Source organism: Sciurus vulgaris, assembly GCF_902686455.1.
Source record: "Sciurus vulgaris genome assembly, chromosome: 16".
Lineage (NCBI taxonomy): Eukaryota > Metazoa > Chordata > Mammalia > Rodentia > Sciuridae > Sciurus > Sciurus vulgaris.
Genome location: NC_136477.1, coordinates 2104150 through 2122283, shown reverse-complemented (window position 1 = coordinate 2122283; position 18134 = coordinate 2104150). Strand labels below are relative to the sequence as shown.

The 18134-nt window shown below is 64.6% G+C and overlaps 1 protein-coding gene across 4 annotated transcripts; it reads left to right on the top strand.

Moving 5' to 3' along the window:
* Positions 1–1034: 1034 nt before the first annotated feature.
* TLE2 (TLE family member 2, transcriptional corepressor) lies at positions 1035–17580 on the top strand. Of its 4 annotated transcripts, none has more exons than XM_079115179.1 (20): positions 1035–1201; positions 1276–1373; positions 1588–1651; positions 2000–2044; positions 3328–3390; positions 5393–5467; positions 5673–5856; positions 6055–6074; positions 8522–8620; positions 9730–9774; positions 10159–10308; positions 11509–11647; positions 12270–12394; positions 12803–12879; positions 13740–13989; positions 14199–14446; positions 14560–14707; positions 15736–15886; positions 16268–16344; positions 17394–17580. In XM_079115179.1, the coding sequence occupies exons 1-20, from the start codon at positions 1178–1180 to the stop codon at positions 17499–17501; spliced, it is 2190 nt and encodes a 729-aa protein (XP_078971305.1). In that variant the 5' UTR covers positions 1035–1177; the 3' UTR covers positions 17502–17580. The 4 variants fall into 4 exon arrangements, with proteins under 4 accessions (XP_078971305.1, XP_078971304.1, XP_078971307.1 ...); XM_079115178.1 differs by having other exon boundaries at positions 1036–1201; positions 5676–5856; positions 12270–12430; XM_079115180.1 differs by having other exon boundaries at positions 1042–1201; positions 12270–12430.
* The last annotated feature ends 554 nt before the right edge of the window (positions 17581–18134 follow it).

Sequence of the window (18134 nt, the reverse complement as noted above, 5' to 3'; positions counted from 1 at the left end):
CAGCCTTTCAGTGAGCCTCACCTCACGTCCCAGGCGGTGGCCCCGTTATGTGCGCACCCCCCGCCCTGCATTGGTCCTTTTGACACATGGGTACTTCTGTCATTTCCAGGCGTGATTCCTGCAATCAGCTGCCCCTCTCTCCCGAGCTTAGCCTGGAAGGGCTGGGGGCTGCGCTTCCTCACCCTTGGGTCCCTGTGCCTGGAGGGTGCTGGGCACTTGTCCTGGGTGCTCAGCCAATGCCTGTGTGCTGAAGAGGAGGCCTGTCTGCAGGGGCTCCTGTGCCCTTTCATGGCTTGCCCACCTAGAGGTCCGGTAGCAACAGGGGGCCTCCCCTAGCTGCCCCCACGGCCTAGCCACACGTCCTCGGGAGGCGCTGTGGACCAGGACAGCTCTGCACAGTAGGTCTTGGCGTGTTTGCTGACTGACTTAATGGACTCAGGGTTCTCTCAAACAAGATGGGAGCACGGGCTCCCCACTGCCAGGTGAGCTGGGTGAGGATGCTCCCGGGTGGTCGGGGTGGGCAGAGCCTCGCCCTCTGCTGGCAGAGCTGGCTCCCTCCCTGTGCCAGGCAGCCAGACTGGGCCTGCCCACCTAGGAGCACAGCTTCCTCCCAACACAGCCCCTGCTTCCAGAGGAGCAGCCCAGGCCCAGACGGCCGGGGCTGGCCGGGCTGTGCAGTGGAGCCTGGCTCCGTCCCTTCCCTGGCAGGTGTCCCTGCCTGCGCTTGGCAAGGCGGCTTCCTCCTGACCCTTCCATCTGAGCCCAATGTCACTGCCTGGGAAAAGCCATTTCTGACCCCAGACGGGTGCCCTCCCCACGGGGGGCAAGGAGCTCTGGTCGCTTCCTCGTCGGGGTGGAACCCTGGGCCTGGCCGCCAGCCTCAGTTTCCCCGCGGGCCCAGGGCGCGGGGACGGGGTCCCGAGCGCGCGCGCGCGGGGGGCGCGGGCGCCGGGCGGGGCGGCGGGGGCGGCGGCGCCACCTTAAGGCGGCCCTGCCCGCGGCTCCCGGCCGAGCCCCGCCGGAGGGAGGCGGCTCCGCGCGGGGCCCGCCGCCCGCGCCGCCGCCGAGCCGGCCGCCGACCTTCCCGCCGCCGCGCCCCCGCCCGCCGCGCGCCCCGCGCCGCCGCCCCCGCCCGCATTGTCCAGCTCCGGCGGCGCCGGGCCTCTCGGACGGCAGGATGTACCCCCAGGGAAGGCACCCGGTGAGCGCGGGCCCGGGCGCAGGGGGGTGGCCCCGCCGCCCCGGGCCGGCGCTCAGACCCGCGCGTCCCCGCAGACCCCGCTGCAGTCCGGCCAGCCCTTCAAGTTCTCGATCCTGGAGATCTGCGACCGCATCAAGGAGGAATTCCAGTTTCTGCAGGCGCAGTACCACAGGTGAGGCGCCCGCGGCCGCCCGGCACCTGGAGCCCGAGGGCGGGGCGCGCAGCCGGGCAGGTGGGCGCCCGGCGGCGGCGCGAGGCGGGAGGGGGCGGGCGCGGGGCGCGCGGGGGGCGCGGGAGGGTTGCCAGGAAGTGGGGAGGGGGCCACCTCCTCACTTTGGAAACTGGCCCACGTGGGGCGTGGGGACCGCCTGTCCTCTCCTTCCCAGCCTCAAGCTGGAGTGTGAGAAACTGGCCAGTGAGAAGACAGAGATGCAGCGGCATTATGTCATGGTGAGGGGTCCCGATCCCGCGGGGGCGGGGAGAAGGGCTGGGCTGGGGTGGACCTCGCCGCCCCTGCTGGCCCCAGCGGCTGCCCTCCTACTGAAACCTGGACTGGGTGGCATCCCGGCTTCCCCTGAGGGCACAGCTGTGGGGCAGGTCCTGGGCATCTCCTAGGAGGGCAAAGGGGCTCCTCCAGCAGACCCCTGATTCCTCCTCTGGACTCGCCTTCTGGGACCCCCGTGGGTTGGGGGCTCTGGTGCTGATTCCCTGGCCAGGGTGCTCTTGAAGACCCCGGCGTCGCCGGCTGCGCCAGCCCTGCCCTGGCTCCTAGGCTTCCCATGGGCTCTTCCTCCGCAGTACTATGAAATGTCCTACGGGCTCAACATAGAGATGCATAAGCAGGTAACTGCCGGGTGGGGTGTTCCTGAGGGAAGGTGGCATCAGTGTGGGGCAACGCAGGGGCAGGAGCAGGGCTTATCCTGACATCTCTGCAGAGGTCCTGGAGGGCTGATTTGGGAATGGGGAGCATTTCTCAGTCTCACGAAAGCAAAGTGATTTTCAGTTTCTGGGGACAGAAGCCAGCTGGAGCCAGCAGAGAGGCAGGCAGAGGGCAGGAGCTGGTGTCCGCTGGAGGGGAGGCCGCGCATCTGGCTGGGAGGTTGTGGAGGTGTCTTTGTCCCAGGAAAGGCCCTGGTGGACGGTCTTGGAGGTCCCTTCCTGCCCAGCACCTGAGGCTTGGAGATGGACCCTGAGAGACTGTTGGTACTTTGGAGGTTCTGAGGTCCATCCCAGTGGTATTGCCAGAAGGTTCTGAGACTGACTGGTGTCTGCCGAGATGTTCCCCAGGGTTCTGAGGGTGGTGTTAGCTTCTGGAATTGACTGCAGTGCCCACGGCTGCCGTGCGATTCTGAGACAGACCGGTGGCTTCTAAAGGGATGGCAGAGGTCCTGGGCCTCGGAGTCTGACAGATGCTTAGATTCTGTCCGTCAGAGTGTCAGCGTCCATGGCAGAGTCCCCCATCGGGGCATGTGGGGTACGTGGGGTGTCCGCTCTGCCGTGCTCTCTGTGGCACGTCTGGACCCGAGGTCCTGTTCTGGGGGAGCCTGGTGTCATCCATGGGTGCGTGCAGTAGACACCCTCACCGGGAGAAAGACGTGGTGTCCTGCCCAGGCCCTGGGGGTCTGGCCTGTGCCCTCCTGGCACGGGACTGGCGGTGTAAACCCCCCAGATGCAGTGCACCTGTTACTCAGGTGAGGCAAAGCCCACGGTCCCCCCAGCCCTTCTCTCCTCAGCCTCTGCCGGGCACTCTGCTCACAACGAGGGCCACAGAACCCTCACTTGCATGTGTGATGCTCCCACCTGTGACTCACAGCATCCCCAGGTGGCAGATGACACCCGGAGAGGGGCTGTGCCCAGGCGCGACGTGGGCCCACCAGCCTGGCACCCCGTGCCTCTGGGCTTCTGGGCATGCAGGCTGGGGCACTGCTCCCTGCAGGCCTGTGTGTGTCAGGGGAGGATTGAGTCACAGGACCTGAGTCTGGTGTCTGAACTCCAGGCCACCCTGGGCCTGTGCCTGGCTGGCCTCGGTGTCCCCTGTGCACCTGGGGTGCCGCTCCTGCCCCTGGGCTTGGCAACTGCTTGCCACCCGGGGAGCTGGCCAAGCCGGTCTTGTTGCTTCCCGCCAGGCGGAGATCGTGAAGCGGCTCAGCGGTATCTGCGCTCAGATCATCCCCTTCCTGACCCAGGAGGTGAGTGGGCCTGGTGGGGAGGGTGGCAGGTGCGGGCGCTGGCGGGCGCCTCCCCGCTGGTCTGTCGTGTCAACTGGTGGAGGCGGGCACCGTGGAGGCAGCTGTCGGCCGAGGATGAGGATGGAGGGCTTTTCCCCCTGTGCGGTGACAAGCTGTAGAGCTGACCCCTCAGGCCCTGCAGCCAGGCTGCCAATCCTGGCTGTGTGGCCTTAGACAAGACAGGTGCCTCTCTGTGCTTGTTTGCTTATCAGTGTGGTCACAAAGTGCCGATGAGCTGACCCATGTGTACTGCCAAGAAGGGATGGGGGCCTGGTCAGCGCCCCGTAAGGGGTGACACTTAAGTGGTGCTCAGTGGGGACCAGACAGAGATGGACATACTGCAGGTCCCCCCGGGAGGGCCCTGGGATTGGCAGATCCACGGGGACAGGAAGCAGCATGAGGGGAACAGGGGCTGGGAGGTGACAGGAGCAGGTGTGCAATGGGCAGAGCCTCAGTTTGCAGAGATGGAAAGTCCTGGAGGTGGCGGAGGGGACGGCCCGTGACTGCCGACCGCTCCCGCCTGGGCACTCACGTGGCGACGCTGGTCGATTCTGTTATGCGTTCTGACAATGACTGAGAGAAGATAGAACTAGCACAGATGTTCAGCAGCTGGAAGGAGCACTTCATCAAGACTTCAGAAACTGAAGTCAGCCTGGGAGAAACCCCACTGTCTGGGCACGGGGCCTGTGAAGGCTGTGCCTGCTTCTGTCTGAAGCGTCTGGTGACAAGGAGAGTTTCTGCCTCAGGGTGGCCCTCGTGGCGGTGGGGGCTGGACTCCCACTCTCTCTGGGGCCGAGGTTCCTGAGGCTCAGGATGGGAAGAGGCCCTGTCTGGGTGCAGGTTGTAGAAACGGCACCGGGAGTTGAGGGTGGGCACAGGCCCGAGTGAGAAGGGAAAGAACCTTAGGAAGTTCGGGTAATAGGACTTTGGGAAGGAGTGACGAGAGGCCCATGTATCCGCCCAGCAACTCTGTTCCCCTCGGCCAGGAATCTGCAAGCTGCAGCCCACCTGCAAAATCTGGCCCTCTGGCCTGTTTTTGTAGATAAAGTCTTATTGGCACACAGCCACGCCATTGTCCCGCGTGGCATCCATTGCTGCTTTCCCACTGCAGTAGCAGAGTTGAGTCGGTACTGACCCCCGTGGCCCGCAGAGCCAGAGTGTTCACTCTCTGACCCTCTATGGAAGAAGGGGACCTGGGCAGGCCCACACGGGCGTGCCCATGTGACGGTCCCCAGCAGTGTCCTCCATGGCCTCCTGCCGTCCTCAGGAGCACAGTGAGCAAACTGCCATAGGCCCAGGACACGCCGCTCTCCACACGCCACGTGGGAGCCTCGGCTGCCTGTGGCCACTTGGGTGACTGCTGGGCCGGGCTCCGCACCAATGGCAGGCTTGCCCAGCCTGCGTGAGCCCTGGGTTTGTCCCGGCACTGGGGATGAAGAAGTTCGCTGAGTGAAAGGCCAGAGGCAGGAGAACACAGAGAAGCCCAAGGAGGCCCAAGGGAGGCCCGGGGAGGCCCCGCACAGGAAGGCAGCTGGGTTGGGGGCTTCTGCAGGCCGCCCCCTCTTCCTCTGTGCTGTGGGCTGTTGGAACCCGCTGTAGGCAAGTGCTGGCCGCTGAGCCACTCCCACGGGCCCAGGGCGGCCCTTCTCTTCCTTGGCCTGGTGGGCGGCGGCTCTCTACTGGGGCTGTGCATGCCTGCGCACTGGGTGCCCCTGGCCTGGAGCCGGTGGGGGCCAGGGACACTGCTCAGCACCCTGCAGCACCCAGGACCCACCCAGCGTGGGGCCCAGCCTGGAGCGCCGCAGCCTGGGGGGACCCCAGTGCAGAATCGACTGTGTTTACTGCTTGATTTAAAGAGGAGCGGGAGGAAAAGAGGGAGGCTGAAACGGGCGGCAGGAGGCCCGGTTGGCCGGGCCCTGCGAGCGGCGGGGCTCAGGGGGCCTCTGCCTGCGTCCCCGTCCAGCACCAGCAGCAGGTTCTCCAGGCCGTGGAGCGGGCCAAGCAGGTGACGGTGGGGGAGCTGAACAGCCTCATCGGGGTGAGTCCACCGGCCCCCGCTGCCCTGGGGACAGCACCCCCAGGCCCCGGCCACCTGCCACTGGGAGGGAGGGGCAGGCAGCTGGCCGGGCTCTGGCTGCTCCAGGCCCCAGGCGTTGCCCCTGCCCTGCCCTGTCCCTGCACCCCGGGCCGGGAACTGCTGGGTGCCCTCCCGCCCGCCCTGGCCCATCCTTCCTCCCCTCTAGCAGCAGCAGCTCCAGCCGCTGTCCCACCACGCCCCCCCCGTGCCCCTCACCCCTCGCCCGGCCGGGCTGGTGGGCAGCAGTGCCACTGGGCTGCTTGCCCTGTCCGGAGCTCTGGCCGCCCAGGCTCAGCTGGCGGTGACTGCCAAGGAGGATCGAGCAGGTGCCGAGGCCGAGGGGCCCAGAGGTGAGCTGGTGTGGGCGGGTGGCAGGGCCGCCCCAGGCTCCGCCTCACCAGCTGCGTACTGGGCAGCTCTGCCCTCCGTAGGGCACCCTTGCAAACAGGCTGGGAGGGACGGGCGGCTCGGGCGGGGCTGCTGGGATGGGCGCCCTCGCCCAACCAGAGCCTCCTCTCTTTCCCTCGCTGCCTCCTGCCTCCTGCCAGTGGAGAGAGCCCTGAGCAGGGTAAGTCCAGGGGCACTGGCACATGCCGTGTGCACAGGGCCCGAGCGGGGCGCTCTGGGCCTGGGGCCTCAGGAGACCCCAGTCCCCATCTTGCCTCAGCCCCCGTGGGAGAAGCCCCACCTCGGGGTTCACCCGTCGGCTTCTCCAGTGCTTCCGGGTCACGGGTGAGCAGTGCTCCATCACTCGCTGCCTCTGTTCTGCCCGAGGCCTATTCGTGAGCCACTTTGCAGGCTGTTCTTGTTATCAGCTGCAACAGGACCACCTGACACAGTGTGGTGGCCACCTTGTCACCCCAGGGCCCGGGAGGCTGAGGCAGGAGGATGGCAAGGCCAAGGCCAACTGGGCCACTTAGCATGAGTCTGACTCTAAATAAAATGCAAAATAGGGCTGGGGGGGTGGCTTAGTGGTTGAGTGACCCTGAGCTCAATCCCTGGTACCGAAAAAACAAAGCACGTTGGTGTTCCTGGAGAGGCTGGGCCCGCAGAGGTGTGCGCGAGCCCGCCGGCCCCTGGGTAGCGCCTCGTGCAGGTGGCGATCAGGAGGCAGTGCTGGATCTGGGGAGCCCAGAAGCACTGAAGCCTCCCGTAGACCCTAGAGGTCTCGCGGTGGGGTGAATGCCGGTAGCGCGCTTTGTTGGACGCAGGGCCCAGACGCCCACCCCTCCGGCCTGTATTCGGGAGGAACTCGGTTAGCGGGATATTTCCCATCTCCCTTGTCTGTGACTCCCCGGAGCAGAGTGCACTCTGCATTCCGGGTGCGCCATGAGCACCCTGGGCACGTCATGGGTGCCTGCGGCCCCTGGCAACCCACCCAGTGGTAGCGAAGATCTTCAGCCAGCTCCAGAAACAGCAGCTAACCAGGAAACACCCCGAGGGGACAGGGTGCCAGGAAGGGCGTCCCCAGAGCAGGCTCCACTCCTGGGTTCTGTGGCCGTTCCACAAGGTCAGTGGCAGCAGGCCACGCACTCCTCGCACTCCACGCAGGCCTCGCTCACGCACCGTGGGCCTGGGAGAGCCCTGGGGGCCTCTGACTGGCTGGGATGCAAAGCCTGCAGGGTCCGTGTGCTCTGGCCTCTTGGGTCTGGGGCCCCCCAGCCACACCCAGCCCCAGCCGTTCCATTGTATTTTTAGACAGGGTCTTTCTAAGTTGCCCAGGCTGGCCTTGAACTTGTTGTCCTGCCTCAGCCTCCTGGGCAGCTGGGATGACAGGTGCGGCCACCACGCCCCACCACGTGGCCTTGTAAGGACATCAATCACTGGACTTGGTGCCACCCCCACCCAGCACGACTGTGTCTTAGCTGTCACTCGTCTGTTGCTCTCGCCTTGCTGATTGACGCCCACCCAGGCCTATTGCCCTGTGGGGACACATTCAGGTTCCGTTGCACATGGAATTTGGTGCCCACTGTCTAGCCCCCCCACGAGGACCTCCTGAGATGACCCCTGGTATTGGGGATGCTGGCCTCTTGTGGATCTGTTTCCTTCGCGTGCCGCATACGCGCACACGTGGGGTCACCCAGGGGGACTGAGAGCAGGAGTCCCGGAGGGTGAGGAAGCAGGGGGTCTTTGCTGTGATCAGCTCTGGGGGCCTGGGCCACGCCTGGGGACACGTGTGGTTGTCCCACTGGGAGCTCCTGGCCTGGAGTGGGTGGAGGCCAGGGTGGCTGCCCAGCAGCTGCAGGGCCCAGGACCACCCCAGAGAGGGTCCAGGTTGATGTGGGGCATCCCGGCTGTGATATGTTGGACATGGGCGGCAGGTCTCCACAGCCTGACTTCCCTGCGTCTTCCCAGCAAACCTGGGGAGTGGGCACGGGGAGCCCCATTCTATAGATGAGGAAACAGACTCAGAGAGGTTTGGTGACTTGGCCCAGGTCACACAGCAAGTCAGAAGCCACACTGGCCCTGGGCCCAGGCGAGCGCCTCTGTGTCTAGGCCTGCTGCTCCCGCTTGAGTGACATCTGTTCCATGCTTCTGTGCGCGGTGTCTGCCTTGTCTGTCTGCGTTTCATAGTGCTGGGGCTGAGCTCCGTTCTAGGCCAGGGCTCCGAGGGAGCCGTGTCTCCCACGCTGGCCTTCCCACCTGTCCGCGGAGTCAGGCTCTGGGGCAGGACCTGGGCGGGGGCCGGGGGCCCTGCAGCAGGATGCTTGCCTGGCACCCCTGTGGAGGCTCTGGGAGGTGTGAGAGCCACTGAGGGGCACCCAGGTGGCCCGGTGTCACATGTGGCCCTGCCAGGGCCCCTGTCTCCCACGCTCTGCCCACCCCCCTGCAAGGGACTCACCATTGCTCCCGGTGAGCCGGCTGTAGGCTGAAAGCTCAGCCCTGAATCTTCCCTCTGGAGGCCCATTTTCCAGATGGGAAGCTTGGGGTACAGGCCCCCAAAACAGCAGGGGGGCCCTCAGCCATGGTGGGAGCCCAGGGCCCTGACCCTTCCCTGCTGGCTCGTCTCCCCAGAGTGCGTCCCCCTCACCTCCTGAGAGTCTGGTGGAGGAGGAGCGACCCAGTGGCAACGGGAAGCAGAGACCCGAGGACAAGGACCTGCCAGGACCTTGTGTGAGTTGGGGGCAGGTGGAGGACTGGGGCGCCATGCACGGCCCAGCTCAGGGCCCGGCTCGCCCTGGAGCCCGGCCGTGTCCACTGTGCTCACTCAGCGTAGCCCCAGGCCGCCAGCCCAGAGGGTGGCTCTGTCTCTGTGGCCTCTGGACAGGGCTGCCACGGTCACCTCGGTGGCGTCTCTCCTCTGGGCTTGCCCCTGGCGTCCCCTCCCACTGCCTTTGGGAAACCAGTCTCCATGGGACCTCAGGTCTCCCCAGGGCCCTCTCGTTGGGACTTGCTGTGGACCTGTAGCCTCAAACTCCCACCAGGCCACGGGGCCCTGCCGTGCCGCAGGGCAGCCAGCCGGTCTTCCATCTTCCTGTGGGCCGCAGCTCCTGCGGATGCCCCAGCTCATTTTGACTTAGGGAAGAAAGCGGTGTGGGTGTGGCTGTCCTCGAGTGCTTGCCTAGCACGTGGGAGGCCCCGGTTCACAAGGAAAGGGCATGGGAGGGAAGTCAGCAAACCTGCCTGCGGCAGACCTGGCCTCCAGGACGCAGGCTGCACCCTGGGTCTTCCTGGGTGTCCAGGAAACCAGACATTGCCCAAAGGTGGCCTCCGGTACCAGAGTCCAAGCCGCCTGTGCTCCTGACCAGAGCGCCCAGGACGGTGCTTCTATATCAGATGGAGCCTTGGGCTTGGTCTTTCCACCAGCAGCACCGGGGAGCCATAGAAGGATCTAGGCAGAGGTGGAACTAGGTCTTGGGAGAATGGGCTGCCTGAAGAGGGCAGGGCTGAGGCCAGGGGCCCCAGGAGGCCTGGGAGGCAGGGCTGGGGTGGGCGAGCAGCCGGCCACACAGGGCTGCTGGGAGGCTGGCTTCTGGTCCCTGCCTCTCCCTCACCAAGGGCGCTGAGGCCAAGAGGCTGGACACTTGGGACGCTGGGCTCTGTCCCTCTACTCCTTTCCACTGGGGACACCCCCAGGGCCAGCCCGGTACTGCCAGCCTTCCTTCTGCCCCGGCTCGCTGGCCGTGGAGGTCTAGACAGTACGGCCACACCAGGACTCCCTCTTGGGAGATGTTAGGGGTGGAGGCAGGGGTATGACCAGAATGAGCTCCCTCCTCCCCCAGGAAAGCGACGAGGACAAGAGTGACTACAACCTGGTGGTGGACGAGGTGAGCCGGGGTCCACGCTCACCGATGCGAGCAGCTGGGGGCCTTTTGGAAGGGGCCAGAGGGCATGGGGTCCTGGCCCCTCTGTGAGGTGGCTGGGATGGGGACAGCCTGGGCAGGAAGAGTCACAGCACAGGTGGGGAAGCAAAGGCACTGAGCGTGGCGTCAAGCCGGGCTCCCGTGGTCTGGGGAAGGGGCGCCACTCCCCTGGCCCCTCTGTCCCTTCAGGGGTCAGTGCCCAGCCCTTACCAAGCAGCTGCTGCCTCCAGACTCACTTAGCCGACACCTGAGGCCCAGGTGACCAGCTGCCCGTGCCAGAGGTGGATGCGCAGCTAGGGGCAATTAGAGAAGGGCTCCCACTTCACCTTGACATCTCCCCCAACCCAGGACCAGCCCTCCGAGCCCCCCAGCCCAGCCACCACCCCCTGTGGAAAGGCGTCCATCTGTGTCCCTGCCCGTGGGGATCTTGTGGACAGTCCAGCCTCCTTGGCCTCCAGTCTTGGCTCACCACTCCCCAGACCCAAGGAGCTCATCCTGGTAAGAAGTGGGGGGTCTTGAAACTCGATTTATCCCGGGGGCCTGAAAGCAGACGTAGTGGGATGAGAAATGAGTGGGGCTCATACCAACTGCTTCCTCATGATTCTTTTGTCCTCTAATTTTTCCTGCAAAGATTCACTTTGTGGAGCCTCAGTAGTAAATATTTAAAAAGCAGCTTTGTAACTAAACTTGGAAAATAAATATTAAGAACAACTCTCCCAGGCTGGGGAGATAGCTCAGTCGGTAGAGTGCTTACCTCGAAAGTACAAGGCCCTGGGTTCGATCCCCAGCACGCAAAAAAAAAAAGAAAAGAAAAACTCCACCTGACCTGGAAACCAGGTGTCCTTGCAATGGACAGTAAGTCCCACAGAGATGGGCCCCGGGAAAGCCCCCCTGGAGGACTGGCGACTCTCTTGCTGGACTTCAGACCCACAAGTGTGGAGCCCTCCCAGAGAGCTGTCCGGGAACAGCCAGCCTCCCTCAGTGCGCGGGGCGTCCTTCCTGCACGGCTGCATGGACCACCCAGGGGCTCCCTGGCATGCGCAGTCCCCTTCCGTGCAAACCCCCCAGGACCCTGGCCCACACTCACCCTTGGAGGAGGTCGGTTTCTAGGCCTCCCGTCCCAGAGGGTTGCCATGGTGACTGCCAGAGGTTGGGGCTGTTCCCTCCCTGCAGGGAGGCCTCTGGGGATGTGGCAAAGCTCAGCTCTGCAGGGGACACCCCCGAATCCTCCCAACCCCACCCTCTCCCTGGGCGTGTGGGCCTGGCCGTGGCAGTTTGTGTGGCCGGGAAGCCACATTGGACACTAGACAAGGACAGCTTTCCAAAGGCAGAGGAGGCGGGCGCGGAGCCCTCCCGGGTCTGGCTGTGGGTGAGGAGGAACCCGGTTCACCCTGGCTTGCCCACTTGGTCCTCCCAGGACCGCCGGCCTCGGGCGTGGTGGCCTCTGGGTGCGGCCGCTGGCTCAGGGTCCTGGCTGTACTCTGCGCGCACCCCCGCCCCGGGGTCTCCCACCTCCTTCCCAGCCTTCTGGAATGAGGCGCAGTGGCCTCACACGGGGGCAGCACCTGGTAGCCGCCAGTCCTTCTCACGTGTGCAGACAGTCCGTGGCCCCTGGGCTGGTGGCCCTGCAGCCCTGTGGCGCCTCCTGCCCCGTTCCTGACGGGACCCCTGGCCGCCTCGTCCTGCTCCTCTCTGCAGAACGACCTTCCCACGGGCATGCCGGCTTCCAAATCCTGCGACTCCTCTCCGCCCCAGGACGCGCCCACCCCTGGGCCCAGCTCAGCCAGTCACCTCTGCCCGCTGGCCGCCAAGCCCGCGCCGTCCACAGACAGTGTGGGTGAGTGCAGCCTGCTGCTGCCCGGCTGGGCCTGCTCCGGGGGCTCTTAGAAGATGGGAGGACGGGGCAGCCCTGCCTGGCATGCCTTGGGGGGCCTTCTGCTCTCAGACTCGTCGTCACCTTGGCTGGACACCTGGGGAAACTGAGGCCCAGAAAACCGAAGTGACTTCCTCTGGGGCTTCAGCCTGGTGCACCTGGTGTTGAGTCAGGCATGGGTTCTGGGCCGGGTGTGGCCAGTCACCAGCTCTGTGACCCTGGACAAGGGACCCAGCCTCTCTGAGCCTGTTTCCTACCTGTGATGCCAGGGCTGGCAATGCTGTGCTGGTTCTGGGCTCCCTCAGGGCTGCGCGTGGACGACCCAGGCCCCCACATTCCCAGCCCTGCATGAGCAGGGTGGGGGAAGGAGAGGGACTCGAGAGGGACGGGGCTGAACGTGGGGTGGGGAGCCCGTTCCTAAAGCACTGGTGGACCCCGGGGGGTTTTGGAGAATAAGCCAACCCAGGGGCTAGAAAGACACGCCACCCAGAGGAGCGATGCCCGGGTTGGGAGCAGCCAGTCGGAATCCTGGAGGCCGCGTGGAGGGATGGGCATGGGGTGGTGAAGACCTGTCCTTCTCGCTCAGCCCTGAGGAGCCCCCTGACTCTGTCCAGCCCCTTCACCACGACCTTCAGCTTGGGCTCCCACAGCACCCTCAATGGGGACCTCTCCATGCCCGGCTCCTACGTCAGTCTCCACCTGTCCCCCCAGGTCAGCAGCTCTGTGGTGTATGGACGCTCCCCCATGGTGAGTCCAGCTGTGCGGGCACCAGCAGGGCCCAGGGGCAGGGGCCCAGGGGTGGAAACACTACCCAAGGAGAGGCAGGAAGACGGCCGAAGGGGTGGGCCCTGGTTCGGCAGGTGTGCAGGTGACCTGAGGGTCTCAGGAGCCCACAAGCTTCACCTGACTCAGACCCCTGGCTGTGGGCAAAGGCAGCCGTGAGTGAAGTGGAGGGCGATGGACGGGGGCTGCACTCTGCAGCCGTTGGAGCCAGGTCGGCTTCAGGACCCTCCCGACCCTGGGGCTGTAGGGTCCCAAAAGACAGCCGAGAGTCCACAGCAGGGGGCAGAGGCGGGTGGGAGGCGCTGGCCCTGGGCGACCCTCTCTGGCCTTTTGCAGGTGGCATTTGAGTCACACCCCCACCTCCGAGGGTCGTCCATCTCCTCCTCCCTGCCTGGCATCCCTGGGGGAAAGCCGTGAGTACCGGGTGGGGTTCCCTGGGCCCAGCCCGCCTCCTGCCACCTCCAAGTGCTGCACTGTGCATTGGGGTTTCCTCGCGCCCTTCCGGGGGTCTCTAAGATAAATGGGTTCCAAACAGTTCCTGGAGGAGGGTGCAAAGCACATGGTATGGCCATCTATGGGGTGGTTCTGCCCCCGGGGACCCTTGGTCACACCTGGGGACATTTGTGGTGGTCACTGGGGCAGGGGGAGCTCCTGGCATAGAGTGGTAGAGGCCAGGGACACTGCTCCGCACCCTGCAGCACCCCAGAAAATGATTGGACTCCAGGTATCACTAGAATTTTCTGCAGTGAGAATGTTCTAGGCCTTCTGTTGTCTAAGTCAGTCATGTGTGACTTCTGAGCACTTGAAATGTGTTAGTGCAGCCAAGGAGCTGAAATTTAAAGATTTTAAGTCATCATCCCAGCCAGTTGGCAGGTGGAGGCAGGAGGATGGCAAGCTGGAGGCCAGCCTCAGCCACTTAGCAAAATCCTGTCTCAAAAAATAAAAGGGCTGGGTCTGTAGCTCAGTGGTAGATCACCCTGGGTTCCACCCCCAGAACAAAAAAGAAGAGACCAAGTTGGGTTCACTGGCCCCCGGTCAGCAGCCGGTAGCTGGGTCTCGGCGGCATCTTCATGGATCCTGATCCAGCAAGCGTGTTGAATGCTGGCTTGGCGTGCGCCAGGCCACCACCCAGGTCCTTTCTGTCCTGGTCACACTCCCATCGCTCCAACCACGTCCTCCTGACCTTTCCCTAATGTGCCCGAGGGCGCCCCCGCACCGCTGCAGGGAGGGCGCAGAGGGCCTGTCCCGGTGGTCACGGCCACCTTCCACGCAGGGCCTACTCCTTCCATGTGTCTGCGGACGGGCAGATGCAGCCGGTGCCCTTCCCCTCGGACGCGCTGGTGGGCGCAGGCATCCCGCGGCACGCCCGGCAGCTGCACACGCTGGCGCACGGGGAGGTGGTATGCGCAGTCACCATCAGTGGCTCCACGCAGCACGTGTACACAGGCGGCAAGGGCTGCGTGAAGGTGTGGGACGTGGGCCAGCCCGGCGCCAAGACGCCGGTGGCCCAGCTGGACTGCCTGGTGAGGGCGGCTCTGCGCGCGCGGGGCGGGGCTTGAGCCAAGGGGTGGGGGCTGCAGGCAACCAGGGCGGGGTTTGTACTCGGAGGGGCGGGGCTTGCATGCCAATGGGTGGGGCTACTCCCAGGCTAGGGAGATGTGACCTCCAGCCAGGGTCCAAGAGGTGTGGCCAGGGCCAGTGACTAGCCCTTGCCGCCTCTTGCTGACCCCAGAACCGGGACAACTACATTCGTTCCTGCAAGCTGCTGCCTGACGGCCGGAGTCTGATTGTGGGCGGCGAGGCCAGCACTTTGTCCATTTGGGACCTGGCGGCGCCCACCCCCCGCATCAAGGCTGAGCTGACCTCCTCCGCGCCGGCCTGCTATGCCCTGGCGGTCAGCCCGGACGCCAAGGTCTGCTTCTCCTGCTGCAGCGATGGCAACATTGTGGTGTGGGATCTGCAGAACCAGACCATGGTCAGGTGGGTGGCTGGTGACGCCTGACCTCCAGCAGGTGCCTTCCCGCCCTGTGCGCTGGGTGTGTGCTGGAGACGCCCAGGCTCCAGAACAGACGACAGGGCCCTGCTCTCTCCAGGCAGTTCCAGGGCCACACGGATGGTGCCAGCTGCATCGACATTTCTGACTATGGCACTCGGCTCTGGACCGGTGGCCTGGACAACACTGTGCGCTGCTGGGACTTGCGGGAGGGTCGACAGCTGCAGCAGCATGACTTCAGCTCCCAGGTGGGCTGGCTGTGGGTCTGGTGGGAGTTCCAGGATCCCAGACTCCTTTCCTGTCCTCAGTGGGTGGCACAATTCCAGATTCTTTCTTGTCCTCCAGACCAATCCACAGGCCATCCCCTTTAATTCTTCAAAAACATAGGCTAATACAAAAAGCCTGATCATGTTAAGCTATGAGGCCACTGAGATCCTGAGCTCATCGTCCCGCATGTTCCTATCCACCCGTTCGTTCTCCTCATCTCACTGTATAGCCGGTTTCTCCTCAGCTTTCAGCCTCTGGACTCAATGGAGAGCTCCTGACAGCTCCCCTCCCCACTGAGGACTCACCCTGGGAGCCTCTGGCCTGAGGGGGCAGGTGGAGGCTGATGTGGGACAGAGACTGGAGGGTGCTGTGGTGGTCAAGGCTGAAGGATGTGGGGAAGGGGCCGGGAGGATGCAGGGGTCTCAGGACTGAGTGGAGCGTCAGGAATGGGTCTTCAGGCTGGGACTCCGAAACCCTCGGTCTTCCCTTCTATTTCTCGGTCGCTTCTGCACGTGTCCCACCTGCTGGAAGACCGGGGAGGCTGGGGTGGAGCTGGCCCTAGTCCCCCCCCCCCCCCCCCCCCCCCCCCCCCGTGGCCCAGGACGGGCTCCATGCAGGGTGGGGGAGCACCGAGTCCTTTCGGGCGGAAACAAGGAGCAGGCCTTGGCAGGCGGGCAGAGTTCCAGCTGGGTCTCGGAAGTCCTGGCTTCCAGGCTTGGTCTGACCTTGAGCCTTTATCGAATCGCTTGGGCTCACCCGCTGCTCAAGGGGAGGCTTGTCAGCATGGCTTCCTCCCCTGCCTCCCCTGCCAGGCGCCTCCAGAGCTGTCGTGAGCTCAGAGCAGATAATGGCTGTGCTCCGGGTTGCTGTGACTGATTAATACTAAATTGGACGTGGCTTACCCAGGCGGCCCTGGCCAGCTGCCACTGCTCTCCGCCAACAGGCAATGTGGGTCCCACCTCTGAAGGGGTCCCGGATCCCCGCTCTTTCCTCTTCCCTCTTCCCCTAGATCTTTTCCCTGGGCCACTGCCCCAACCAGGACTGGCTGGCGGTGGGCATGGAGAGCAGCAGCGTGGAGATCCTGCACGTGCGCAAGCCGGAGAAGTACCAGCTGCACCTGCACGAGAGCTGCGTGCTGTCGCTCAAGTTCGCCTCCTGCGGTATGCCCCGCCCCCGCCCCGCCCCGCCTGTCATCCCCGCGGCCCTGGAGGCCGAGGCAGGAGAATCGCCAGTTCGAGTCAGCTTGGGCAGTCTAGCCAGAGCCTGTCCCCAAATTTAAAAAGTGGGGGTGGCTGGAGATGTAGGTGGGAGAGGGGTCGCAGGGTTCAGCCCCCAGTACCCCCACCGCCCCCCACATGCAGAGTCGGATTTGCTCAGGCGATTGCATGGTGTCTGGCAGCTGTCGGGGCTCCGCCCTCCAGGGTGTTGGAGCCCCTGCCGTGTTGGCTTTGCAGCAGTGAAGTGGGGGCAGAGAGGGGGCGGCTAGGTCCTGTGCTCCCCGCCCCAGCCAGCGGCCCAGAGGGTCCTCACTACCTCCCCAGGGCGCTGGTTCGTGAGCACCGGGAAGGACAACCTGCTCAACGCCTGGAGGACGCCCTACGGAGCCAGCATCTTCCAGGTATGCAGGGCGCTGGGCCACTCAGCCCACGGGCCATGCGCCCTGGCCTGCCTTAGAAAGCTTCTAACGGGGTAAAACTCTCAAGGTCAACTTGACTGTCGTCCCTGACCGATCTCAGCGCCTGGCAGGGGGCGGTCAGGGGCCGGGCTGGGTCCCTGCGCCACCTCCAGGGCTCCCCATCTCCCCCCCCCAGGCTCCACCCCCACCACACCCGCTCCCACCCGGTGCTGCTTCCCTGTGGCTCTGAGAGCCAGGTACCTCCTGGGGCTGACCCTGCCACGTGCAGAGGTGTTGGGGAGACCTCCTTTGTGTGGCCTCGCTGCCTCCGCCCTGAGGCTGCTCCAGAATCCCCACCCTCCAGGGGCACTTGCTATTATGCCCATCCCCTTGGCTGTGGAGTGACTTTTACACTTTTAAAGGATTATAAGAAAAAAAAAAAAATAGGCGGCTAGGAGGCTGCGACGGAGACTTAGCTGGACTTGAGGCAAAGTCTAAAAAGCATTTACAGTCAGGCTCTCTGCAGTCTGCTGACCCTTGGACTTGGTCCTTGTGTTGGGAGCCTCGGCCCTCTGCTGGGCTGTGTGGCTGCATGCTGGTGCCTGCCCTCTCTGAGCTTCCCGGGAGAGGGCCGCCCTGCAGTTTCTTCTCTCCCTGTTGGGAGAACATAGGCGCTGCCCTTCCTGAGAGAGCGCGCCTGCCCAGCAAGGCTCTGCCACAGCCCCAGCTGCTTCTCCACGTAGGCTGGATCAGGGCAGAGCCCTGTCCTGGGTCAGAAGTACCCCTAGGTGGAAACAGGCAGGTATCAGGCTGCCCAGGACACGCGCAGAACAGTCCGCTGGGCCGTTTGTCCGAGGCACGCCATCCTACAGACCCCGTGTAGCAGTGAAGGCAGCGGCTGTCCAGCCTCTGTGGGCTGAGCTATCCAAAGTCGGTGTCCACACTGAGAAAAACAGGCTGTCCCGCTTCCCGGCCAGGACGTCCTGGCCCTGCTGTCCTGGCCCGCACGCCCGTCCGCCTCACCTCTCCGTTCTCCCTCCTGCTGTCTGCAGTCCAAGGAATCCTCCTCGGTCCTGAGCTGCGATATCTCCAGGAACAACAAGTACATCGTGACGGGCTCCGGGGACAAGAAGGCCACCGTGTATGAGGTGGTCTATTGAGGAGGGCTACCTCGGGCTGGCGACGCTGGCCCTCCTCCCCGGGACTTCCCACTCTGGGGAAATAAAGGTCTTTACAACACCGCCACCACTGCTTTCTCCCGGCAGAGGGCAGCCCACATGCTGGTCAGGCAGCCTAGGGGCATCTGCCCTGCGGGCAGAGGCCACTGCAGGAGGACCAGCCAGGCACGGGACGGGGCTGGGGGGCCGAGTAACGTGCTCCTGTCCTGGAGCTCTGCCAGGTGCTCCCAGTGGCCCCTGGGCCCAGGTGGCATCAGTACAGAGCGCCACCCCAGGTGGGGCGGAGGGGCTGCCCGTGGTCCTCAAAGCTCTGGCCAGCACGGGTGGGTGCCGCAGCCCAGCCTGGTGTACAGGGCCCCACGGTCCCTGCGTCCTGTAGCCAGCCCTGTCTCATCACGACAAAGTACCAGAGACCATCAGCTTATAAAGAGGGAAGGTTTATTCTGGCTCTTGGGTCTGGACCTTTCCGTCTATGGTCGGTTGGCCCATTGCTTCTGGCTGGGGCAGCACATCAGCGGTGGAGGAAGCCTCTCAGCTCCTGGTGACCACCAAGCGAGGAGAGCATGCACCCAATGACCTAAGACCTCCCACAGTGCCTCACCTTTCTCCCAGGGC

Coding starts and splice junctions, on each gene's coding strand:
- TLE2 (XM_079115180.1), top strand. CDS start 1,178: ATGTACCCCCAGGGAAGGCACCCG. Junction 9,775..10,158: donor ACAACCTGGTGGTGGACGAG/GTGAGCCGGGGT, acceptor CCCCCAACCCAG/GACCAGCCCTCCGAGCCCCC. Junction 16,345..17,393: donor ACGGAGCCAGCATCTTCCAG/GTATGCAGGGCG, acceptor TGCTGTCTGCAG/TCCAAGGAATCCTCCTCGGT.